The 20,471-nt window shown below is 41.8% G+C and overlaps 1 protein-coding gene across 6 annotated transcripts in view; it reads left to right on the top strand.

The window, feature by feature from the left end:
• KLHL29 (kelch like family member 29) overlaps nt 1–20,471 on the top strand; it is a 605,712-nt gene that overhangs the window by 524,734 nt on the left and 60,507 nt on the right. For all 6 annotated transcript variants that reach the window (XM_084623316.1, XM_084623313.1, XM_084623312.1 and 3 more), the window contains one exon: nt 6,190–6,449. In XM_084623316.1, the coding sequence (XP_084479442.1) occupies nt 6,190–6,449 (260 nt within the window). The remainder of the gene's footprint in view (nt 1–6,189; nt 6,450–20,471) is intronic.

Raw genomic sequence — 20,471 nt, 5'->3', positions numbered from 1 at the left:
TTTTTTGTTTTTGGTATCAGTATCCCATTTAATTTGACAAAGGTTGCACTTTATGCAGACACTGAGTGCTAAAATGCACATGCATGTCCCATTCATATGGTCATTACAGTAGATTATAGAAACTATGCCAAACTAGGTGTGTTATAACAATAGGTGAATATGTACTCCCCATTAATTCATAGAAAGGGTCAGGGTCTGCCATTTTCCTGCATCCCTGAAAAACAGATTCTAAGGGTCAGGTGAAATATCCTTGTGGCCACTGAAGTAATAGTTCTGGCACTCTCCAAGGTCTTGTAAATGAGATCCATCTTAACCACAGCAGGTAGAATGGTCACACACTTTTATATTAAGGTTCCATTAATAAATTATTAATAGATATTCTAGCCAATGGTTGTATGTTGATATAGAGTCCCAACAGGAAAATAGGTTACTTATAACCATGCCTTATAACCATCTATAACACCTTGTACTGGTATGCCCCTATCTACCTATAACACATGGTACTCATTTCTGTGACCTGCTTATAAGATCTATTAATGTTTTGTTAACCCTGTATAAACCATTTATAAATGGAATCTTATTAATATAAAGCTTGACCCAGATCTTGTATTGCTTTCAATACACACTATATCAAGACTTTTTTTTACGCCCTTGTTCTCCCCGTCCCTAAAACATATCTCTTAACTCTTCCTCATTGCAACACGTCATTCCTTTGGAACCAAAGTTTACCTCTGTCCCACGTGAACCTGGAGTCAGCTCAAGAGTTTGTCATTGTAAACTGACATCAGGATTACAGAGTCTTGAAGATGAGCATTTAGAAAATGTTATACATTTTCAAAAATCAAACTCCAACCTTGGTTTGGTTCATCACTGTGTTACTACCCAGTGCTATGCTGGCCTAACTGACTGCAGTGGGGCTACACAAGAGTAAAACTGGAGCAGTGCAGTAATGAATCAGGCCATTATTGCAAGCTCCCTCTTTCAATAATTTTTGTTGTCACTTGTTTAAAAATGTAAAATGCTTGCTTTAAAATGAGTGTGCTGTGGTAGTTTGAAAACTGTGTCTCTTAGTCCCGATATGTCCTTTGTGAACCTTGAGTATAGGTTCTTGCACTGATATTACTTTTCTGTAGCTGACCTCCAGCATGAATGAATATATCTTACAGCTTTCAATGACCCCAGCTTTCAATGACTCCAGGATGGGCAGGAATGGTGTCCCTGCCCTCTGTTTGCAAGAAGCTTGGATTGGGTGACAGGGCATGAATCACTTGATGATAACCTGTTTGTTCATTCCCTTTGGGGCACCTGCCATTGGCCACTGTCAGAGGACAGGCTACTGGGCTTGATGGACCTTTGATCTGACCCAGTATGGCCATTCTTTTGTTCTTATGATCAGTAGATGTATTTAAATACAATATCACTAAAGAAAGATTCAGCCAAAAAAACAAAATACATTTATTTTACTAAATCAATGCGAGATTTCCCTTTTCCAATATTTAATATTTGAATTCAGTGAACCATGTTGTGGTATGAACTAGGAGAGTTGGCTATAAGTTTAGTGATATATGGGGAGTCACCAGAGTTTTAGACTTTCATTTGGAGAATTCATACAATTCCTTTGGAGAATGAATTTATAGCTTTGACTGAATTGAGCTTCAGATATAGCAGAGTCTTTGCCATATAAATGTTTAGGAAAAGTATTTTGTTTTGGGCAACGCATGAACCAAGTATATCATAGCACAAAAATAGCTTTTTAAATGTCCCAGTAGGATTCACTGATCTAGATGCTAGTTACCTCCCTCTGAATTTGTCAGACAGGGAAATGGACCCCAGTCAACAATCACATTTCTTAACTGTTCACTCCCATGGCTATCTCTAGCTTTTTTCTCGCTCTTTGTTCTACACTTAGCATTCTGCTTTTGTCAACAGAATGCACAATGCCAACAGTTTCCAGTTATGTTCTGACTGATGCAACAAAGCCTACAAGTTATAGTAGGTTCCAGATGATGGCTGGCTAAATGCTACAACTGGTCAGAAATGTCGTGGAATATCCACAGCACTTCCCCCTCTTCCTCCCGTCTTATGGCTTCATGTTTTTTTTCCCCCAGCAGATCCTTATTCTCTAAAGAATCTAGCAATAAAAGAACCATATTATAGCACATAAGCTCTTCCTTGGTACAGAAACAGGTACCAGTAGTACAGTAATAGATTTTGACAAATCCAAACCGTGTGTCACCAAGGCAAGTGCAACAAGCAAATTAACTGATCTACTGGGCTCTTTTCCTACAATTCTTCAGTGTGTTACTTTGATGCCCTGTTGAATTGAACCTTTGCCATTCCCAGTCAAAGTCTAGCATGGATCACCTTCCCTTCAGCCTTATTTGTGATCCTAGATCTACAATAAAAATTTCAGGTATTAGTTATAGGAGCACCCCAGAGCCTAAGGACGTGTATATCATTGCATATATGGAGCTAGCTAATAGGCATCCTAGCTGAAGTTGGATACAACCAGTTAGCAACTCCCAGTTATCTCAAAGACCTGGGATTTGTAATTATCCCCCAGGAGAAGCCAACTGAATCTGCAGAATTGGAAAATTGCCCTCCCTTTTGGACATAATGGCTTCAAGCACAAAGTATATTTCCTGTGTTGTGTTTGCTAGTGGTTGATGATAACAACGATTAAAGACTTTTCTTACAGTGCCTAGTGCATGAACAAGTATTCTGGTGCATGAACAAAGAGAAAGGATGTGTTTCTTGTTTTGTTTCAATGTTGCAGAGGAATCTGGATTAAAAACAACTCGTAAAAGCCACCCTGGTTTGGTTAGTCTGTGCACCCAGGGAAGAAAAAGGTTTGGGGCATGTGAACCAAACCAGAATTCAGGAGATCTATCAGTATCACATTTGTGGTCTGTGAGGAGAGGGCTTCTGTCACAGGAGTGAACTAAACAGAGGGATTCTGGGACTTAAGTACAGTCTGGAACAGTAGGCTGATCACAAAGCATGTTGAGTATGGAGGGCCTCCCTTTCCTCAGTCTGAGAGAGATGGTGGGACCTGCTGGGGGTCTGTCTATCAAGGAGGCATCTAGGGAAGAGCAGAATCTCTGATTTGTTCTGAGAGAAGAACAAGCTTCCAAAAGAAGCATGGGAGGAAGCAGTGAGAGGAGCATTTGGGAGCCCTGCAAGAAGAGAGGTCCACCCAGACCCTGCCCAAGAAGGTGTTTTGGATTGTTTTCGTCTACTCCAGATGGGGAATTTTGGGGTCAGCTAGAGAACCAGATCACCCAGCCAGTGAGGAAACTGAGGCACCAGACAGTTTGAAGATGGGAAAGTGAGACCCTCACAAGGGCCTTGTGGTCTTTTGGAGGATAATTTACATCCAGGAAGCTTATAGATATGACCAGACAATATGCCACTAGAGGCTTGTATGAACCAGCAAGAATGGACTCCCATTAACTAAATGGCTCACAGCCTGTAACAGAGAGGTGTGTTTGTGCTGATTTTAGTAAAGCCTAACTCATATGCTTCATCCTCCCTAAATTAAAAAGACAATATTCAACACAAACAGATGGGATCTCACACTAATTATTGAACTCCTGTTACATTGGTACCACAGTTCTGCCAAGTAATCTTTCATGCATACTACCAATCTCTGCCTATATCCCTGCTCAGGCATCTACTCCATCCTCAGATACTTGGGATAAAAGATGGACTTTGCAGCGTGCCTGGAAGGTTAACAAATACAGACTCTGGCAGATCAACATAGGGAATGAATTCCAAAGTCAGAGCATAAGTAGAGAAATCCCTGCCAGCTCAGGTGCCTCCATTGATCTCAGTTGCAACAGTCTGGCAAGGGTTAGAGAGGTGATCTTGTATTTAACCAGGTCTCAGACGATTTAGGAATTCATCAGTCAAAACTGACATCATTAAATTCCACCCAGAAATCTGTTGGAAGCTATCCTGGAGCGCTGGTGTAATGTGCTCTCTGCTTAGCAATTGAATAATCTAGGGGTGAAGCCCCATGTAGAGTGCAATTCAAGTCTAGTCTTGAGGTGACAAAGGCATATATAATTGTAGCAAGATCTGCATCAGAAGGAAAATGGTGCACTCTCTTATTCAATCATAGATGGAGCAAAGTGTTCTCCAGCCTTTCTTTGTTGCCTAGGCATCCAGAAGTATCTCAAGATCTAGTTAGACACCTATATGATGAACTATGGATGCAAGTAGTTGGTGAATCCTTTCAATTAAAGATGCTGAGGTAATTTTTGCCAACTGCTTCCCCCAGACTACTAACATTATTTCAGTCTTACCCCAGTTGAACTGCATCCAGCTAGCCTACATCCGAGCTCTTACCGAGTCATTTGTTCCACTGTACCAGCCATGTTAGAATTTATGAAGTGTCATCAGCCTGCTGAATATATTGCAGCCCACATCTCTTCACAAACCTTCTTGATGGCCTTATGTACATATGGGAAAGGATAATGAAATAGAGCCCTTGGCATGCCACAAAAAGGTTTCTCAGGGAAGAGCAGTAACTATGTAACACTACCCTCTGGTCCTTCTGAAAAAGGAAAGACTGGGCCACTCAGAAACATCTGTCTACATCTACAAGGGATTAAAGATAGGTAAAATACCAGGATCAGATCTAGAAAAGTCAGCACAGATATTTGATCATCATCCCCCATTCAGAGAAGATCAGCTGCAGCCAGTGCAGTTGTCCCATATCCAAGTCTGTTACCTGAAAAACAGAAATCTGAGAACTAAAAACCCCTCTTGCAAAGGGGTTGAAGTAGGATGTCTGCTCTCATATGAGTAAAGGTTTATTCCACCAGATGTTTTCCATTGTGCAGAATGAAAGATGTGTACAGGGCTATGCCCTGGTGGTCTGGCTGGGGCATTTCTTTTAAAAATTACAAGATTGATGTGACTCCAGTGTCAGATTTGCTTTTTGGCTTTAGTTTTCCAAGTACTGGTGGTGATAAGAATTTAGATTTCTATCACCTCCTTACTTTATCCATCTAGTTTTAAACAGGTTTGTTTGTATATGTGGGCTTGTCTACCCATTAAAGTTAATCCAAAGTTAGGCAAGGTGTGAGTTTAATGCTGAGAAGCTATTGCTGATTAACTCCATGTATGCACACTCTATTCCAGAATAAGAGTGCTGCATTTTTGGAATATTTGTAATATTTTCTGAAACCCAGCAAGGGGGACAGAGTCTTGGAGCCCAGGATCCAGCCTAAGCAGGAACATCTACAGTGCTATTTTTAGTATCACAGCCTGAGCCCTGCAAGCCATGACCTTGGTGCCATGGGTTTTTCTTTGCAGTGTAGACATACTTTTTGAGGCTTTCTGCTTTGAATCTTAATAAAATGTATTCTGCTAATGGCTTTGCTAGTAAAGCTGAGACCCAATAACCTGTTAGCCCCTCTTGCACAAATTTCCTATTCGTGTTTTTTTTTTTGTCCAAAGTAGCTGGAAAGCAAAAAGGACAGTGAAGTGTACAGCATAGATCATCCTTAACATACTACCACACACTGTGCAGTTACTGGTTTGCCAGGAAGCAGATAATGCTGTCTCCTTTGTGCATGATTTGCTTTGAAACACCACTACACAACATTTAACAGAAACCATTAGTATAATCTGTGTTTTGCATAAGAAATGTCATCATATTCGACAATAACAAAGTTCCTGTGGGGAAATTTTTTTATTACTATTTGAAGTGGCTTAGTAGCTAAGCAGGACATAAATTATCATGAAGCAATTGTAGGATCCTCAAAAATGTCCTGAGAGCTGTTTGAGTGTATTCTTAAAGCACCTGCACTAGGGTTTACTTCTCTGCTGTTTCTTAAAGGAACATGGTAGGCAGTAGATCTAGCAGTGGTCTCACTACTTGAGTCCTACTAGAGAGGAGGTCCTTAGTAATAAGGTTATGTCAACAGTTTCTCCCAACCACACCACTAGAGTACACACCAAAAAACAAGCCCAGAAAATACCCTCCACCCAGTTCAAGATTTAAAAATGCAGATCTAAAGAAACTGCATTTGGTAGACTTTTTTCTTCTAATGGTGACTCTTTGGAATAACCTGGGTGCTATTCAAAGTGAACCAGAGTTATTTACATTCATAGCATCTATTTATCAGTGAAATAATGCCATTTTTATTCATTCATTTATACTTTATTTGCTCCTTTTAGAAAAACAATTGACTGCCAGCAACTGCTTAGGAATATTAGCCATGGCTGAAGCTATGCAGTGCAGTGAACTATACAACATGGCCAAAGCATATGCCCTACAAATTTTCCCAGAGGTGGCCAATCAAGAGGAGATCCTTAATATCTCCAAAGATGACTTCATTTCCTACATGTCCAATGACAGCCTGAACACCAAAGCAGAAGAGCTGGTGTACGAAACAGTGATAAAATGGATTAAGAAGGACGCTGCACTAAGAGCTCAGGTAAAAATAATCTGAGAAACCACTTTCCTCCATTCTCATAAATACCTCTTTAAAGTAGAAACTATCCCCATGCAATTTTAAATGTGAAGATGAATAAAAGATGGGATTGTGGAGGTAAAAAGAGAGCAAATGACTCTAGGTTATGCACAAATTGTAAGCCATTTCAGAATCTGAGTTCCCCCTATCTGATTTAGAATTAAAAGCTTCTCATTTGCTACACGTGTATTAGAAACAGAGTCTTGGGGTTGTTGGCTGCAGACTTGGTCAAAGATAAATCTTGAAGGTTTATAATGGCATGATATGTTACCTCAGGAAAGGAATACATTTTTGGGAAGGTGTGCACATTCAGTAACAGTAGGAAGCAAAAATCCTCGGTAAATCACAATTTTTTTGGTGCTGAATGCTAATAGCATGACCAACTTACAAGTACACTATGTATAAAAAATTATACTGTACCTTTACTGGCTCTTCAGATACCCCCTCTGGTAGTATATACATATTTATTAGGGTTAGCTTGTCCGCACCATTTGTCTGAGTTATGCAGTTGCCCTTAACTTGTGAAGTTAAATGTATTACCTTGCCTACCACTATCTCCAGATAAGTGTTATAAATAGTGACTGGTTTTGAGGACAATAAAGGCAAAACATTGTCCTTGAGATAAACGAATTACATTGGTGACACTTAAAAACCTGCCTCTCTTCTTAGATATAACTAAATAAGATTTGCAGGTAGATGATCTTGGTACCTAACTGTGGTGATAAGGGGATGTCTGAGTATCTAAATTGATCTTTGGTTTGAATCGCAACCTTCGTCTTGGGTCAGAATGTTCCCTCTTGCAGATGGGCTCTGTCAAGGCCCGCCCGGAAGGGAGAATGCCTCCCCCATGTTATTGTTGCTTCCCCAGTACCCTGCTGAGCTTCGGTTTTGCAGGGGGAGGAAGGCCAAAGCAGGTGCTAAGGGCATTTCTGGCTATCAGGCTCTGGGTTCTAGGCAGTCAGCCCTGGTGGTTGGAGCTGTGGTTGAGAACAGGCACCAAGTGCCGAAGCTGGACACAGAGTCAGGACTAGGCTGAGAGTGGTGCTGAAATCAGGGCCCGAAGTCAGGCTGTGGGTCAGAACTGGGGTCAGAATCCGGAGAGAAGCCAATCAGGATCGTAGTTGGAGTCCGTGTGCAGGTCAAAGGTCGGGTTGGAATCAGTCCCAGGGTCTGGGGCCAGGAGATACCCCAGTCTGGAGCAGGGCAAGAATAAGATACAGACAAGGCTGAAGCAAGTCTGGAGCAGGGCAAGAATAAGATACAGACAAGGCTGACATGCGCTGGAAAAAGGCTCGGGCAACCGGATTGAGGGCAGGCTAGAAGCCTAAGGAGTCTGGAACACCGCATGGTAGCTGGAGGGTTCCTAGTCGAATGGCGCTGTTGCACAGACTAACTTGTGGCTCTGGCAGTGAGAGTGAAATACATTTGTCTGGAGGTCATCTGACCCTAGTCCTCCCCAGGGATAGGCATTCTGCAGCAGCCTGAGTGATGAGTCACTGCAGGCTTTGTTGAAGGGGTCAGTCATTTTAGCTAAGTGAGGGCCCTGGTCTTGTGGTTGTTTGCCTCACACTGGCAGCTCCAACCTCAGCTGATCCCACTCTAGTTCCCCAAAGAAATACAACCACGACTTAATCCATTTTAGAGTATGTCTACACCAGAGATTTAGGTGTAATTTTTGATCAAGCTGGCATGCTACAAATAGAAATGTAGCCGCAGTGGTGGGACGGGCTAGCCCACCCAAGTATGATCCCATCTGAGAGCATAGCTATGTAGTCAGGTTGCTAGTTCTTCGTGCTGCCGCAGCCACGTGTCTGTTTTAGCGTGCTAGCGAGATCAGAGGTAACGCATCTAGAACCATCTGAGCTGGAAATTTACATCTCCGGTTCTGGCGTACACATACTTGCAGAGTTGCATTATCTCCCCCTAGATCCTTTCCAGGGTTGCTTAAAGAAGAAGGATGGTCCAGTTAGTAGGATACCAACCTGGGACTCAGGACACCTAGGTATTATTCCTTGCTTTGCCACAAACTTCCTGTGTGAACTCAGCCCAATCGCTTAGTCTTTCTGTATCCCAGTTCCCCATCTGTAAATGAGGTAATAGAACTTCCCTACCTCAGTGGGGTGTTGGGAGGATAAATGCATTGAAGACAGAGGTACTCGGTTACTGTGGTAGTGACTTCCATGTAAGATCCTAAGATAGACGTGTGGCCACAGGGGAAACACGTCTGATGGTAGCACAGTTCCTGCAGTCAGTCTGTGGCTGTAGGGAGCCTCTTCAAAACGTCTTCTCTCCTCTTCAAATGCATAATGCACGTGAGACTCTAAGAGGAACCTCACAGAGTTTTCCTGCCTCTGTGGCCACCTTCTAGGCTTCTCTTCTGGTGTTGATTGTCTGAGCCGTATATATTATTATGATCGCAAAACATTTATACAGTGCTGTTGATTTACTGAAATGGGCCCCTTCTCAGCTCCCACTGGCCTTGGGAAATGTGCAATACTGTTAGAGTGTGTTTCTCTGCTCGTTTAAAGTTTGATGAAGATAGTCCGTTCTGAGCTGCTCCTGTACTGAAATAGAACTTAATGGAGACTATGGGATTATTCTCAAGGGCAGTAGTGGAAAGAACCTTGCAGAATGAATCTGTTTCTCTGTCACAAACAGAGGGTGTCAATCACCATGCAATCTAGGTTATGTTTCAAGATTGCTGGTTTAAATATTTCTTTCTTCCTCCTGCTGTGCTGATGTTATGAATTTGTTTTTTAAGTGGTGGTTTTTGTTTTGACTGCTGCCATTGCCACCACCACCACCTGCTCTTCTTTCACTTTCATGTTGCAGCAATTGGGGTGGATTTTTTTTTTCCAAGTTACATTCCTTTTTCTCCTGCTTCTGAAGTGCTTTTATAGTTTATGGTGACAGCTTTATTTGTTTCTCCAAATTTCTCACTGTGGTGTTTGATTTTATATGTTTTCTTTCAATTTTATATGTATCTATAGGGAGATGAGTGTTTTGAATAAATTAATGTAAAAGATACCAATAGCTGGCTGCTTTCATGTCCAGTCCTACTGCTAAGCCAGGTTTTAGGGGTGGCTGGCTGGCTGCTCTAATTTTTTCTTACCTCTCTGTATCCTGCTGTATTATATATAAGGCTCTTAGTCAGATAGATGATTATTTTCTGAAAGCAGAAGCTCTTGCTTTTTACATTTACCATGAAACACCCTCTCTTTAAAATTTTATAATGGCATCTACATTTTCAGAGCTCAGAAACAAATTACTCTAGGGTTGGATATAAAGTTAGACTAACCAGGCTTCTGTCTGATAAAGATGATGTGTAGAAATTTTGATGACACCTCCTTCCAGCATGAGAAATATCGAGCCCAATCCTACCAGATGCATAGTCCCTGAATTATTGGGAGTCAAGGGTGCTCAGCACCTTACAGAATCAGACCCACCATTTCTGCCGAATCTGTCAGGGCAATGCTTTGTGTACATCGAACACTTCATAGAATATCACGGTTGGAAGGGACCTCAGGAGGTCATCTAGTCCAACCCCCTGCTCAAAGCAGGACCAATCTTCTCAGATTGTGAATGGATAAGTCAAACTGTCTGGAGTGGCTCATGGCCATGAGTGCCAACAACAGGGCAGACTGTTACAAACCAGGGCACAACCCCAAATTGGTTGTGAGTGTTATACTTCGATTTCACCACCCAAGCATCAGCTATGAACTTCTCAAGCACTATAACAGCCTTAACATGGAGTCTCAGACAGTCCCCTTGGGCACTCCGGTCTATCTTGCCACTTAGGCAAGCCTGCCTTTTGGTCCCCTACTCCAAAAATCACAACAATATTCAGGTTACACCCAGTTCCAAAGGACCAGTCACTTACCCCAGGTCAGTGGTTCTCACTCTGTGGGTCACTTACGGCCCAATCAGCACACATAGCCATACAGGTAGTATATATATATTGTGTGGATGCAGCCCACATAACACACAGAGAGCTGCATATGCAGCCCACAATGGTAAATAGGTTTAGAACCACTACCTCAGGTCATTTGCACCGTAGATCTCTCACCAAAGACAACACTTGTAGCTAATCCTATAATAACCTATCTAAAGATATATGAATTCAGAAAAAGAAATGAGAGTTATTTAAAAGGTTTAAAGCAGGTAAACATACACACACAATGAGTTACAGTCTTAAGTTTCAAAAGGTAATAGTAGCTTCTATAATAATCAAGCTCTATATGTCCTTTAGGGCTAACCCAGGCCAAGCACTGGGGATCTTTTGCTTATGCTTAGTCATCCTTGTCTCCCAGAGTCCAAGCAGCCTTAAGATATAGTTTCTTCTACTTGTCAGGGATTTTTTTATTGCCTTCCCCCAGAATTCAAGCTGATGGGACAAGTTCATGTGCATGTCTCCTCTTCATTGTGTGGGACGAGGGCCAATAACAAAGTCTTTTGTCTTCTGGTGTTCCACAATGGTTTGTCTGGTGTATAGGGGCCTTTTGTTGTTGTTGGGCAGGAGATACCTCCTGTGGTGAGGATTACAAGGGAGAATAGCAATGGAAAAAACTTGCAGCCAGAGGGAACACGGGATAGACCGGATAATCGCACCGTCACCAGAAAAGGCAGGTCTACGTGATCAGGGACTCCTTACTGAGAAGAATAGACAGGCCTGTAACCAGAGCTGATCCAGAGAATAGAAGGGTATGCTGTCTTCCAGGTGCTAAGATACAGGATGTGGACCTCAGGTTGAAAAGGATCCTAAAGGGAGCGGGAAAGAATCCACTGATTGTCCTTCATGTGGGAACAAATGATACTGGTAGATTCTCACTGGAACGTATCAAGGGAGACTATGCCAGCCTGGGGAAGACTCTTAAGGAAATCGAGGCTTAGGTGATCTTCAGTAGGATTCTGCCTGTTGCTAGAGAAGGGCAACAAAGGTGTGACAAGTTTATGACTATCATCAGATGGCTCAGGGAGTGGTGCTATAAGGAGGGCTTTGGGATGTATGGCCACTGGGAGGCATTCATTGACAGAGGACAGTTCTCTTGGGATGGACTTCATCTGAGTAGGGAAGGAAATAGACTTCTAGGATGGAGGCTGGCACAACTGATTAAAAGAGCTTTAAACTAGGAATTTGGGGGAGATGGTTGGGAGATGTCCAGGTAATCTCCATGCCGGATTTTAGCATTGAAAGGGAAGAAAACAAAGTAAGAAAGGATACAGCTTTGGGTAGGAGAATGGACATAAGGAGGAAGGGCAGTGTGGATACTAGTCTAATAGGTCATACTGGCTGTAGAATGTCCATGCCTAAGCGGGTAAAGAATCTGAGCGAGGCCAAACAACAAAAATTAAGGTGTTTGTACACCAATGCGAGGAGCCTAGGTAACAACGTGGAGGAACTAGAGCTACTGGTGCAGGAAGTGAAACCAGATATTATAGGGATAACAGAAACATGGTGGAATAGTATTCATGACTGGACTACAGCTATTGAAGGGTATGTGCTGTTTAGGAAAGACAGAAATAAAGGTAAAGGTAAAGGACCTCATAGAAGAAATGGTTGTAGGGGACAACCTTGGTTCAAGTGATCATGAGCTAATTCAGTTCAAACTGAATGGAAGGATAAACAAAAATAAATCTGCGACTACGGTTTTTGATTTCAAAAGGGCTGACTTTCAAAAATTAAGGAAATTAGTTAGGGAAGTGGATTGTACTGAAGAATTTATGGATCTAAAGGCAGAGGAGGCCTGGGATTACTTCAAGTCAAAGCTGCAGAAACTATCAGAAGCCTGCATCCCAAGAAAGGGGAAAAAATTCACAGGCAGGAGTTGTAGACCAAGCTGGATGAGCAAGCATCTCAGAGAGTTGATTAAGAAAAAGCAGAAAGCATACAGGGAGTGGAAGATGGGAGCGATCAGCAAGGAAAGCTACCTTATTGAGGTCAGAACACGTAGAGATATAGTGAGAGGCTAAAAGTCAAGTAGAGTTGGACCTTGCAAAGGGAATTAAAACCAATAGTAAAAGGTTCTATAGCCATATAAATAAGAAGAAAACAAAGAAAGAAGTGGGACCGCTAAACACTGAGGATGGAGTGGAGGTTAAGGATAATTTAGGCCCAATATCGAAACAAATACTTTGCCTCAGTCTTTAATAAGGCTAATGAGGATCTTAGGGATAATGGTAGCATGACAAATGGCAATGAGGATATGCAGGTAGATATTACCATATCTGAGGTAGAAGCGAAACTCGAACAGCTTAATGGGACTAAATTGGGGGGTCCAGATAATCTTCATCCAAGAACATTAAAGGAATTGGCACATGAAATTGCAAGCTCATTAGCAAGAATTTTTAATGAATGTGTAAACTCAGGGATTGTACCATATGACTGAAGAATTGCTAACATAGTTCCTATCTTTAAGAAAGGGAAAAAAAGCGATCCAGGTAACTACAGGCGTGTTAGTTTGACATCTGTAGTATGCAAGGTCTTGGAAAAAATTTTGAAGGAGAAAGTAGTTAAGGACATTGAGGTCAATGGTAAATGGAACAAAATACAACATGGTTTTACAAAAGGTAGATCATGCCAAACCAACCTGATCTCCTTCTTTGAGAAAGTAACAGATTTTTTTAAACAAAGAAAATGCAGTGGATCTAATTTACCTAGATTTCAGTAAGGCGTTTGATACAGTTCCACATCCACAGTATGCATCCGATGAAGTGAGCTGTAGCTCACGAAAGGTCATGCTCAAATAAATTGGTTAGTCTCTAAGGTGCCACAAGTACTCCTTTTTTTTTTTTTTGCTAATACAGACTAACACGGCTGTTACTCTGAAAGTTCCACATGGGGAATTGTTAGTTAAATTGGAAAAGATTGGGATCAATATGAACATTGAAAGGTAGATAAGGCATTGGTTAAAAGGAAGACTACAGCTGGTCATACTGAAAGATGAACTGTCAGCCTGGAGGGAGGTTACCAGTGGAGTTCCTCAGGGATTGGTTTTGGGACCAATCTTATTTAATCTTTTTATTACTGACCTCGGCACAAAAGTGGGAGTGTGCTAATAAAGTTTGAAAATGATACAAAGCTCAGAGGTATTGCCAATTTATAGAAGGACCAGGATATCATACAGGAGGATCTGGATGACCTTGTAAAGTGGAGTAATAGTAATAGGATGAAATTTACTAGTGAGAAGTGCAAGGTCATGCATTTAGGGATTAATAACAAGAATTTTAGTTATAAGATGGGGATGTAACAGAGGAGGAGAAGGACCTTGGAGTATTGGTTGACCACAGGATGACTATGAGCCGCCAATGTGATATGGCCGTGAAAAAAGCTAATGCGGTCTTGGGATGCATCAGGCGAGGTATTTCCAGTAGAGATAAGGAGGTGTTAGTACTGTTATACAAGGCACTGGTGAGACCTCATCTGGAATACTGTGTGCAGTTCTGGTCTCCCATGTTTAAGAAGGATGAATTCAAACTGGAACAGGTACAGAGAAGGGCTACTAGGATGATCCGAGGAATAGAAAACCTGTCTTATGAAAGGAGACTCAAGGAACTTGGCTTGTTTAGCCTAACCAAAAGAAGGTTGAGGGGAGATATGATTGCTCTCTATAAATATATCAGAGGGATAAATACCAAGGAGGGAGAAGAATTATTTAAGCTCAGTACCAATGTGGACACAAGAACGAATGGATATAAACTGGCCATCAGGAAGTTTAGACTTGAAATTAGACGAAGGTTTCTAACCATCAGAGGAGTGAAGTTCTGGAATAGCCTTCCAAGGGAAGCAGTGGGGGCAAAAGACCTATCTGGCTTCCAGATTAAACTTGATAAATTTATGGAGGAGATGGGATGATGGGATAACATGATTTTGGCAATTAATTGATCTTTAACTATTCATGGTAAATAGACCCAATGGCCTGTGATGGGATGTTAGATGGGGTGGGATCTGAGTTACTACAGAGAATTCTTTCCTGGGTATCTGGCTGCTGAATCTTGCCCACATGCTCAGGGTTCAGCTGATCGCCATATTTGTGGTTGGGAAGGAATCTTCCTCCAGGGCAGATTGGAAGAGGCCCTGGGGGTTTTTCGCCTTCCTCTGTAGCATGGGGCATGGGTCATTTGCTGGAGGATTCTCTGCACCTTGATGTCTTTAAACCATGATTTGAGGACTTCAGTAACTCAGACATAGGTGAGAGGTTTATTGCAGGAGTGGATGGGTGAGATTCTGTGGCCTGCGTTGTGCAGGAGGTCAGACTAGATGATCATAATGGTCCCTTCTGACCTTAATATCTATGAATCTATGAAATAGTATTTCACACTTGGTAGTGCTTCTCTCTTGACTGGAGGTTTACAGTTTCAGAGAAAACACTTTTATAGTTACAGAGCAAACACTTAAATATTATCTTATAACATGGAATACAAATATTCTAAGTGAGATCAATACATGCTGCAACTTACAAGTCTAAACACTAAACATGTTTTTATAAATCTAATACCAGTTTTAACAATATTAACACACAGGTGAGCCAGACTAATTCAGCTCTGTATTTGTCAGCGTTCAGTTGACGCCTAAGGGCTTGGCATGAGCTGGCACCTGGTCTGTCAGCATCACAGGATGCTCTAACTTCATTCAGGGTATAATGGGATTGTTTCACCCAGGCTCCGTCGCTGCAGATCTCTTGGTGCAGGGAACCAGTAGGTGCAAGGCACCACAGCAACTGCTTCAGTAACCAGCCAGCAAAGCCACAAAAGTGGGAGGGTCATGACCCAAGAGACCAGTTGATATGCTGGTTCAGGGCAGCCCCAGGGCAACCTCTAGGCTAGTGGGGGGTCCTATGGAGCTCCACCTACAAATTAAAATTCCGCTGGAAGGTACAGTGCAGCCCTCACTGCTGTCCTTGACCAAGGGTGAATCCTTGCAGAGGTACAGCTGGCCAGGGGTCTGCAATTTAATGGTGGAGAGTATGAAGGGCACGATCTTTAAAGCACTATATTCTATCATGTATTGTATATGGATGGTGTGTCATATGTGTGCATGGGGCTTTTTGAAGATACATTAAGACAAGGTCTTTGCCCAGAAGCACTTGCTGTGTAATTCATAAAGTTGACATAGTAAGTAAAGGCATCGACCCATGGGAAGGCAGGTATCATGGTTACAGAGTGAGCTGTGTTTTAGATCCCTTTTTCTCCTTCTAAAGTGTATGGAACCCTTTGGTTCAACCACACTGGGATTGGATCTCTGGGCTGCAATCTCCATGTTTCCCAAGCATGTTAATTCTGCAGGCCCAGCTCTGTTTGGCACTTGTAAGCCCTTTTCCTCAAGGAGCCTCTGGCAACAGTTGGTTAAAGTGATTCTAAAGCAGCTTCTTCAAAGCAAAGTATTATTATTCACCCAGAGGTACATAGCAGGCAGAGCAAAGAGGAAACCAACAAAAAGTCTATATGCCTGGTTCTTACCTGCACCTCCTTCTTTCCTTGCAAGTGCTGGGTGAGTTCTACTTAGCCCAGACATCCCTGCTCCTGGACTGTGGGGAGCAGGCTGCCTGCTGTATCTTCTCCCTCTCTGCGTGTCTCTGTCAGCATCTCTCCCTAGGCAGCTACTGGCAGCCCACTCAACCCCTCCCGCCTCTTCCTTTCTAGGCCTGAGGGACTTTAGTGGTTTAGTATCCCCTTAGCGCCTAGACTGAGGGATGGAAATCATAAACCTAGCCAGACTGGTTGAAGGCTGGCCAGGGGCATTCCCCAATTAATAGTTCCCCCATTGTTCCCTTAAGGAGCCTTATTTCTGTCACTGTCTTGTTCCTGTTTGTTCCCCCTTCCCCTCACCCCACCCTCCGAACAGCCTCCTTTGACTGAACTCGATGCAGTCAGGCAGGATCATTTCAACTGGGTGAGCTGAGGTGATATTTATATAAAAAAAAAAAAAAAGTACATCTAGCTCTTCATTCTCCACTGCAGGGAGTAAGTAGGGTGACAGCTCCAGGGAGGAAAAGCTCCTTGGAAAGCTGCTATGGCTTGTGCACTACTTTGGTTGCAATCACCAGAGTCCTCCTGTTATGTTAGCTTCTTAGGGGGAGGTATATTTTCAAAAGCACAAATGGGATTTAGTCCCCTGTTTTCACTGAAAGGGAATGGGGATCGGGTGCCTAACTGTTCTTTGTGCAGTTGAAAACCTACTCCTTGGGTATCAAATTCTTTTTAGTGTTGTTAATCCTCTTATGGCCAGCCTCAAAACGGCAGTGGGGAGCTCCTGAATGGACCTGGGCTGTGGAAAGCAAGGTGAAAGGATATACCCTCGCCAGTTTTAATTCTGTAACGTGTGCCGTGTAGGAGTCTTACGGTGCTATATAAAAAGAGCTGTACTGCTTTACAGAAAACAGCATCTGAGATGTGCTACAAAGGGAGAGTAACAGAGCTTTCAAAGGTCACCGATCCATCTACATAAGACAGATAGTGAGCTCGAATAATGAACTATTTATTAAACTAATATTTGGTAAATAACTGTACCCCAGTGCTTTGAAAAGGTATGCCAACTGCTTATGGCAACATTTACATAACTATTTCAGCCCTGCTAGTCATGCAGTTGCATAAAAGCAATCTAACTGAGAAAAATGGCATTTGATGTCAGGTTCCTGAATGGCTAGGTAATTTCCTGTGGCAGTGAAAGCAGACCACTGGTTGAAGGAATTCCTTTTATTTCTCACTGGTTGGAAAGTCCGCAACAGACTGACACATCTACAAAAGATGGATTTGCTGGTTTTCTATTTATTTCTCTTCCAGGCTGATTGAGGACACAGTAGGGTTTATCGTGGTAGTTATTCCTTTTAACCTTAGTTTACCTCTGGGGTGATCATATAAAATACGTATTGCACAATGAGGCACTATCATGTGAAAAGCATCATGGTGTAGTGGTTGGAGCACAGGCAGGGCTTGGTGCCAGAAACTCTTGTGCTCTAATCCTAGTTTAGCCGTAATCTCACTGTTTGGCCTTGGGTAAATCAGTTTACCTACGTCCACCTTCCTCTCTGTGAAATGTGGGGGGGGGGAGGGAAATACCTATTATATGGAGTGTTGATAGGATCTACTAGATACTGGGCCTGATCCTCAACTAATGCAAACCAGTGTTGCTGGGCTAACAGTCAATGGATTTATGTCAATATTACTCAAGTTGAAGATCTGGCCCAATATCTATTCAAGATGTTGAAGATCTAAAGTAGTAAATTTATTATCTGACCAGAGTGCCATATGCTATGTCACCTTTCTCTGTGATCCATACAGACATGATAGTGTAGCCTTTTTAAAAAAATACTGTTTAACATCAAAATGAAATGTCTTACCCATAAAAAAATTAATGAGCTCTCTATGAACTTATGTCCTCAGAGAAAGCTCTGTCTAAATAGTATCTTAGTGGCACCTGAGAACCAGAGATTTGTAGACAAATTGAAGGTAATTTAGAGAAGAACAAAACAAATGATTAAAGGACTAGAGGAATTGATTTTGAAGGAAAGATTAAAAGGATTGAATATGGTTGACTTGGTCTAACAACAGCTAAAGGGGGATAACTGTCTACAAGTATTTGAAGAGGAAAGGAGAGGAATTACCTAGGGTGGTGCAAGGCAGCATAACTACTGCAGGGGCAATGGGATAAAATTGAAGCAAAGCAAATGCAGGCTGAATAACACCGTGCACACCGGTAAGTTTAGTACCTAGGAGTGATGGAAAGGGAAGATGATGTGGAGAAGGAAAAGTGGCATTATGTCAAAAGTTATAAATGCCACTGAACTACCTTTAGCCAATTAAAGAGAATGGCAATAAAATGCCTTCGGTTAGGATGCAGAGAATGACAAAGAAGAAACAGTAGATTTCTGGAAGGAAGGAAAATGGGCAACTCTCAAGGTGTTTGGATACCATACTCGTGGGGAATTTCAAAGACCCAGCTAACACATAGAGTCAAACATGCAGCATCAGAAAGGTTCCATAGTTATGAAGAAGGCCAGCTTAATCCAGAAAGTATCAAAAACACTCTGAGCCTTTTCCTTAGCAATGGGTAGAAAATTATGGGAAAACTCAAAATGATGACATTCAGTACCAGGAGGGTACTTAAATTCATCATAGTAAGAAATTAATTCACTGAACAATGCAGTTCAAGAGTGTTAGGCTTCAGGAAAGCAAATATGGACTAAGTATGAAACGAAGGTTGGAATTTTCAAAGAAGCTGATAGGTGTTAGGCACCCAACTTCTTTTAAAATTTAATGAAATTTGAGTGCTTAGCACCTTTGGAAACCCCTTCCCTAGTGACTACAATAATAGCAGAATGCATTGAAAGCCTCCCCCTTGGAAAGCAGAAGAGTCCTAATAGATGCCATAATTGCAGTGCAACAAACTCCAATTTCTCTGAAAGTGAAGAGTGCAAGGAATGAGATGTAATCATTGTGTCTTCACATGGTGACAGACTGCTCAAAGATCTGGGGTTTAAATAAGTCCTTTTCTAGGGGGCCAAACAAACAAGAATACACACACAGGCTTGGAGAGAGAAAAATATCAAGAGTGGGAGGAAACAGAATGAGTGAGTTAATACTAGTCCCAGGTGACATGGGGAATTAAAAAAAAAAAATCAAAAGAAGAAGTGATACAAGAGAGAAAACGGGTCCATTAATTAATAAAGCAGGGTGAAGGTGGCGTTCTCTGTTACTCACTAATGGCTGGTATACGGCATTCTTTTTTTTTTTTTAAGGGATACCATCAACTTGAAATCTAGTTTAATTTTTTTTTTAAAAAAAAAAGCTGAAAGTAGCTTTGGGAGCTGCACCTGTCCTGAAATCTCCTCTCAGTTTTTTTGTGGCGTTACCAACACATCTTCCTACTTTTAACAGTGTTTTTCTTTCTTCTGTTGCTGAGGAAACTGAATGACTCAATCCTGCAAACACATACACATGCAGTGTAGCTGTATGCATGAGATTACTTGCATTGCACGGAGTCACACACTTCTGTCAGCAGCAGAATCATGAAGGGAACTCCTGACTCCCAAGTCATCCGGTCCAAACATTAGACCACACTCCATGCTTTTCTGAATGGAAAGGGAAATGAAGTTCAGGATTGCATTATAAGTAGGAAACAATCTTTTTTATGTGTGTATCACTATGCTGTATGTGTCAGGAGTGCTCTTCCTTTTCAAAGCACATTACAAACACTATTTAATCTTGACAGCATGCCTTTGTGGTGCATATGTGTGTGCACAGATGTATACGTGGGTGTATATTTATAACCGGAACAAATGAAGTGCCAATCACTGGTTGTTGTATCGTTTGTTACTTTCTGAGGACATTTATTTTGGTTGAGTTTAGTCAGCAGAATAAGCCGTTTGTGATAAGAGTCTTTATTAAAATGTCTGAATGTGAAATAAAGTCTGAGTGTAATGAATTAATGATTTATCATCCTGTGTGCTTAAATATAACCTCATCACATTACATCTAGAAATACATGTTCACGTGCAGCTCCTTTTCTGCAACACTGATGACATTATGGTGTTTAGTCAGCTGTGCTGCCATAAAGATGTCATGTTAAAACTTCATTTCAGGAAGTGAGGCGGGTGCTATTTTCCTCTTGCTGTGCATGGGATTTCTACATGTAGCTCCCTCCCACTGAGTCACTGTGTGAGTCCAGGGCCTGAGAACCAGACTTCATTTCAAATGTTCATCTCATTATGTTATAAGGTTTCCAGCTATAATGATACTCGAGCTTTATAGTTAGTGGATTTTCAGTTCAAAGAAATTGAACCAATGCAGACTAAACAGTAATAAATAGTAGACAAATGCTGTGCACACCAGAGATTGGAGATTTGATTTGGATTTGTCCAAACACTTATAAATATGGAAGAGATTAGTAGAAGGAGTGCATGCCCTTGAGGTACCCATGGGCAATATGCATTGAAGTGGTTGCCCTGATCACCAGGTAGCACTGTGGTGCCCCAAAAATAATGAAGCTTC

Source organism: Lepidochelys olivacea (genome assembly GCF_965140295.1).
Source record: "Lepidochelys olivacea isolate rLepOli2 genome assembly, chromosome: 3".
NCBI classification, from domain to species: domain Eukaryota; kingdom Metazoa; phylum Chordata; order Testudines; family Cheloniidae; genus Lepidochelys; species Lepidochelys olivacea.
This window is presented reverse-complemented; position numbering and strand designations above follow the sequence as displayed.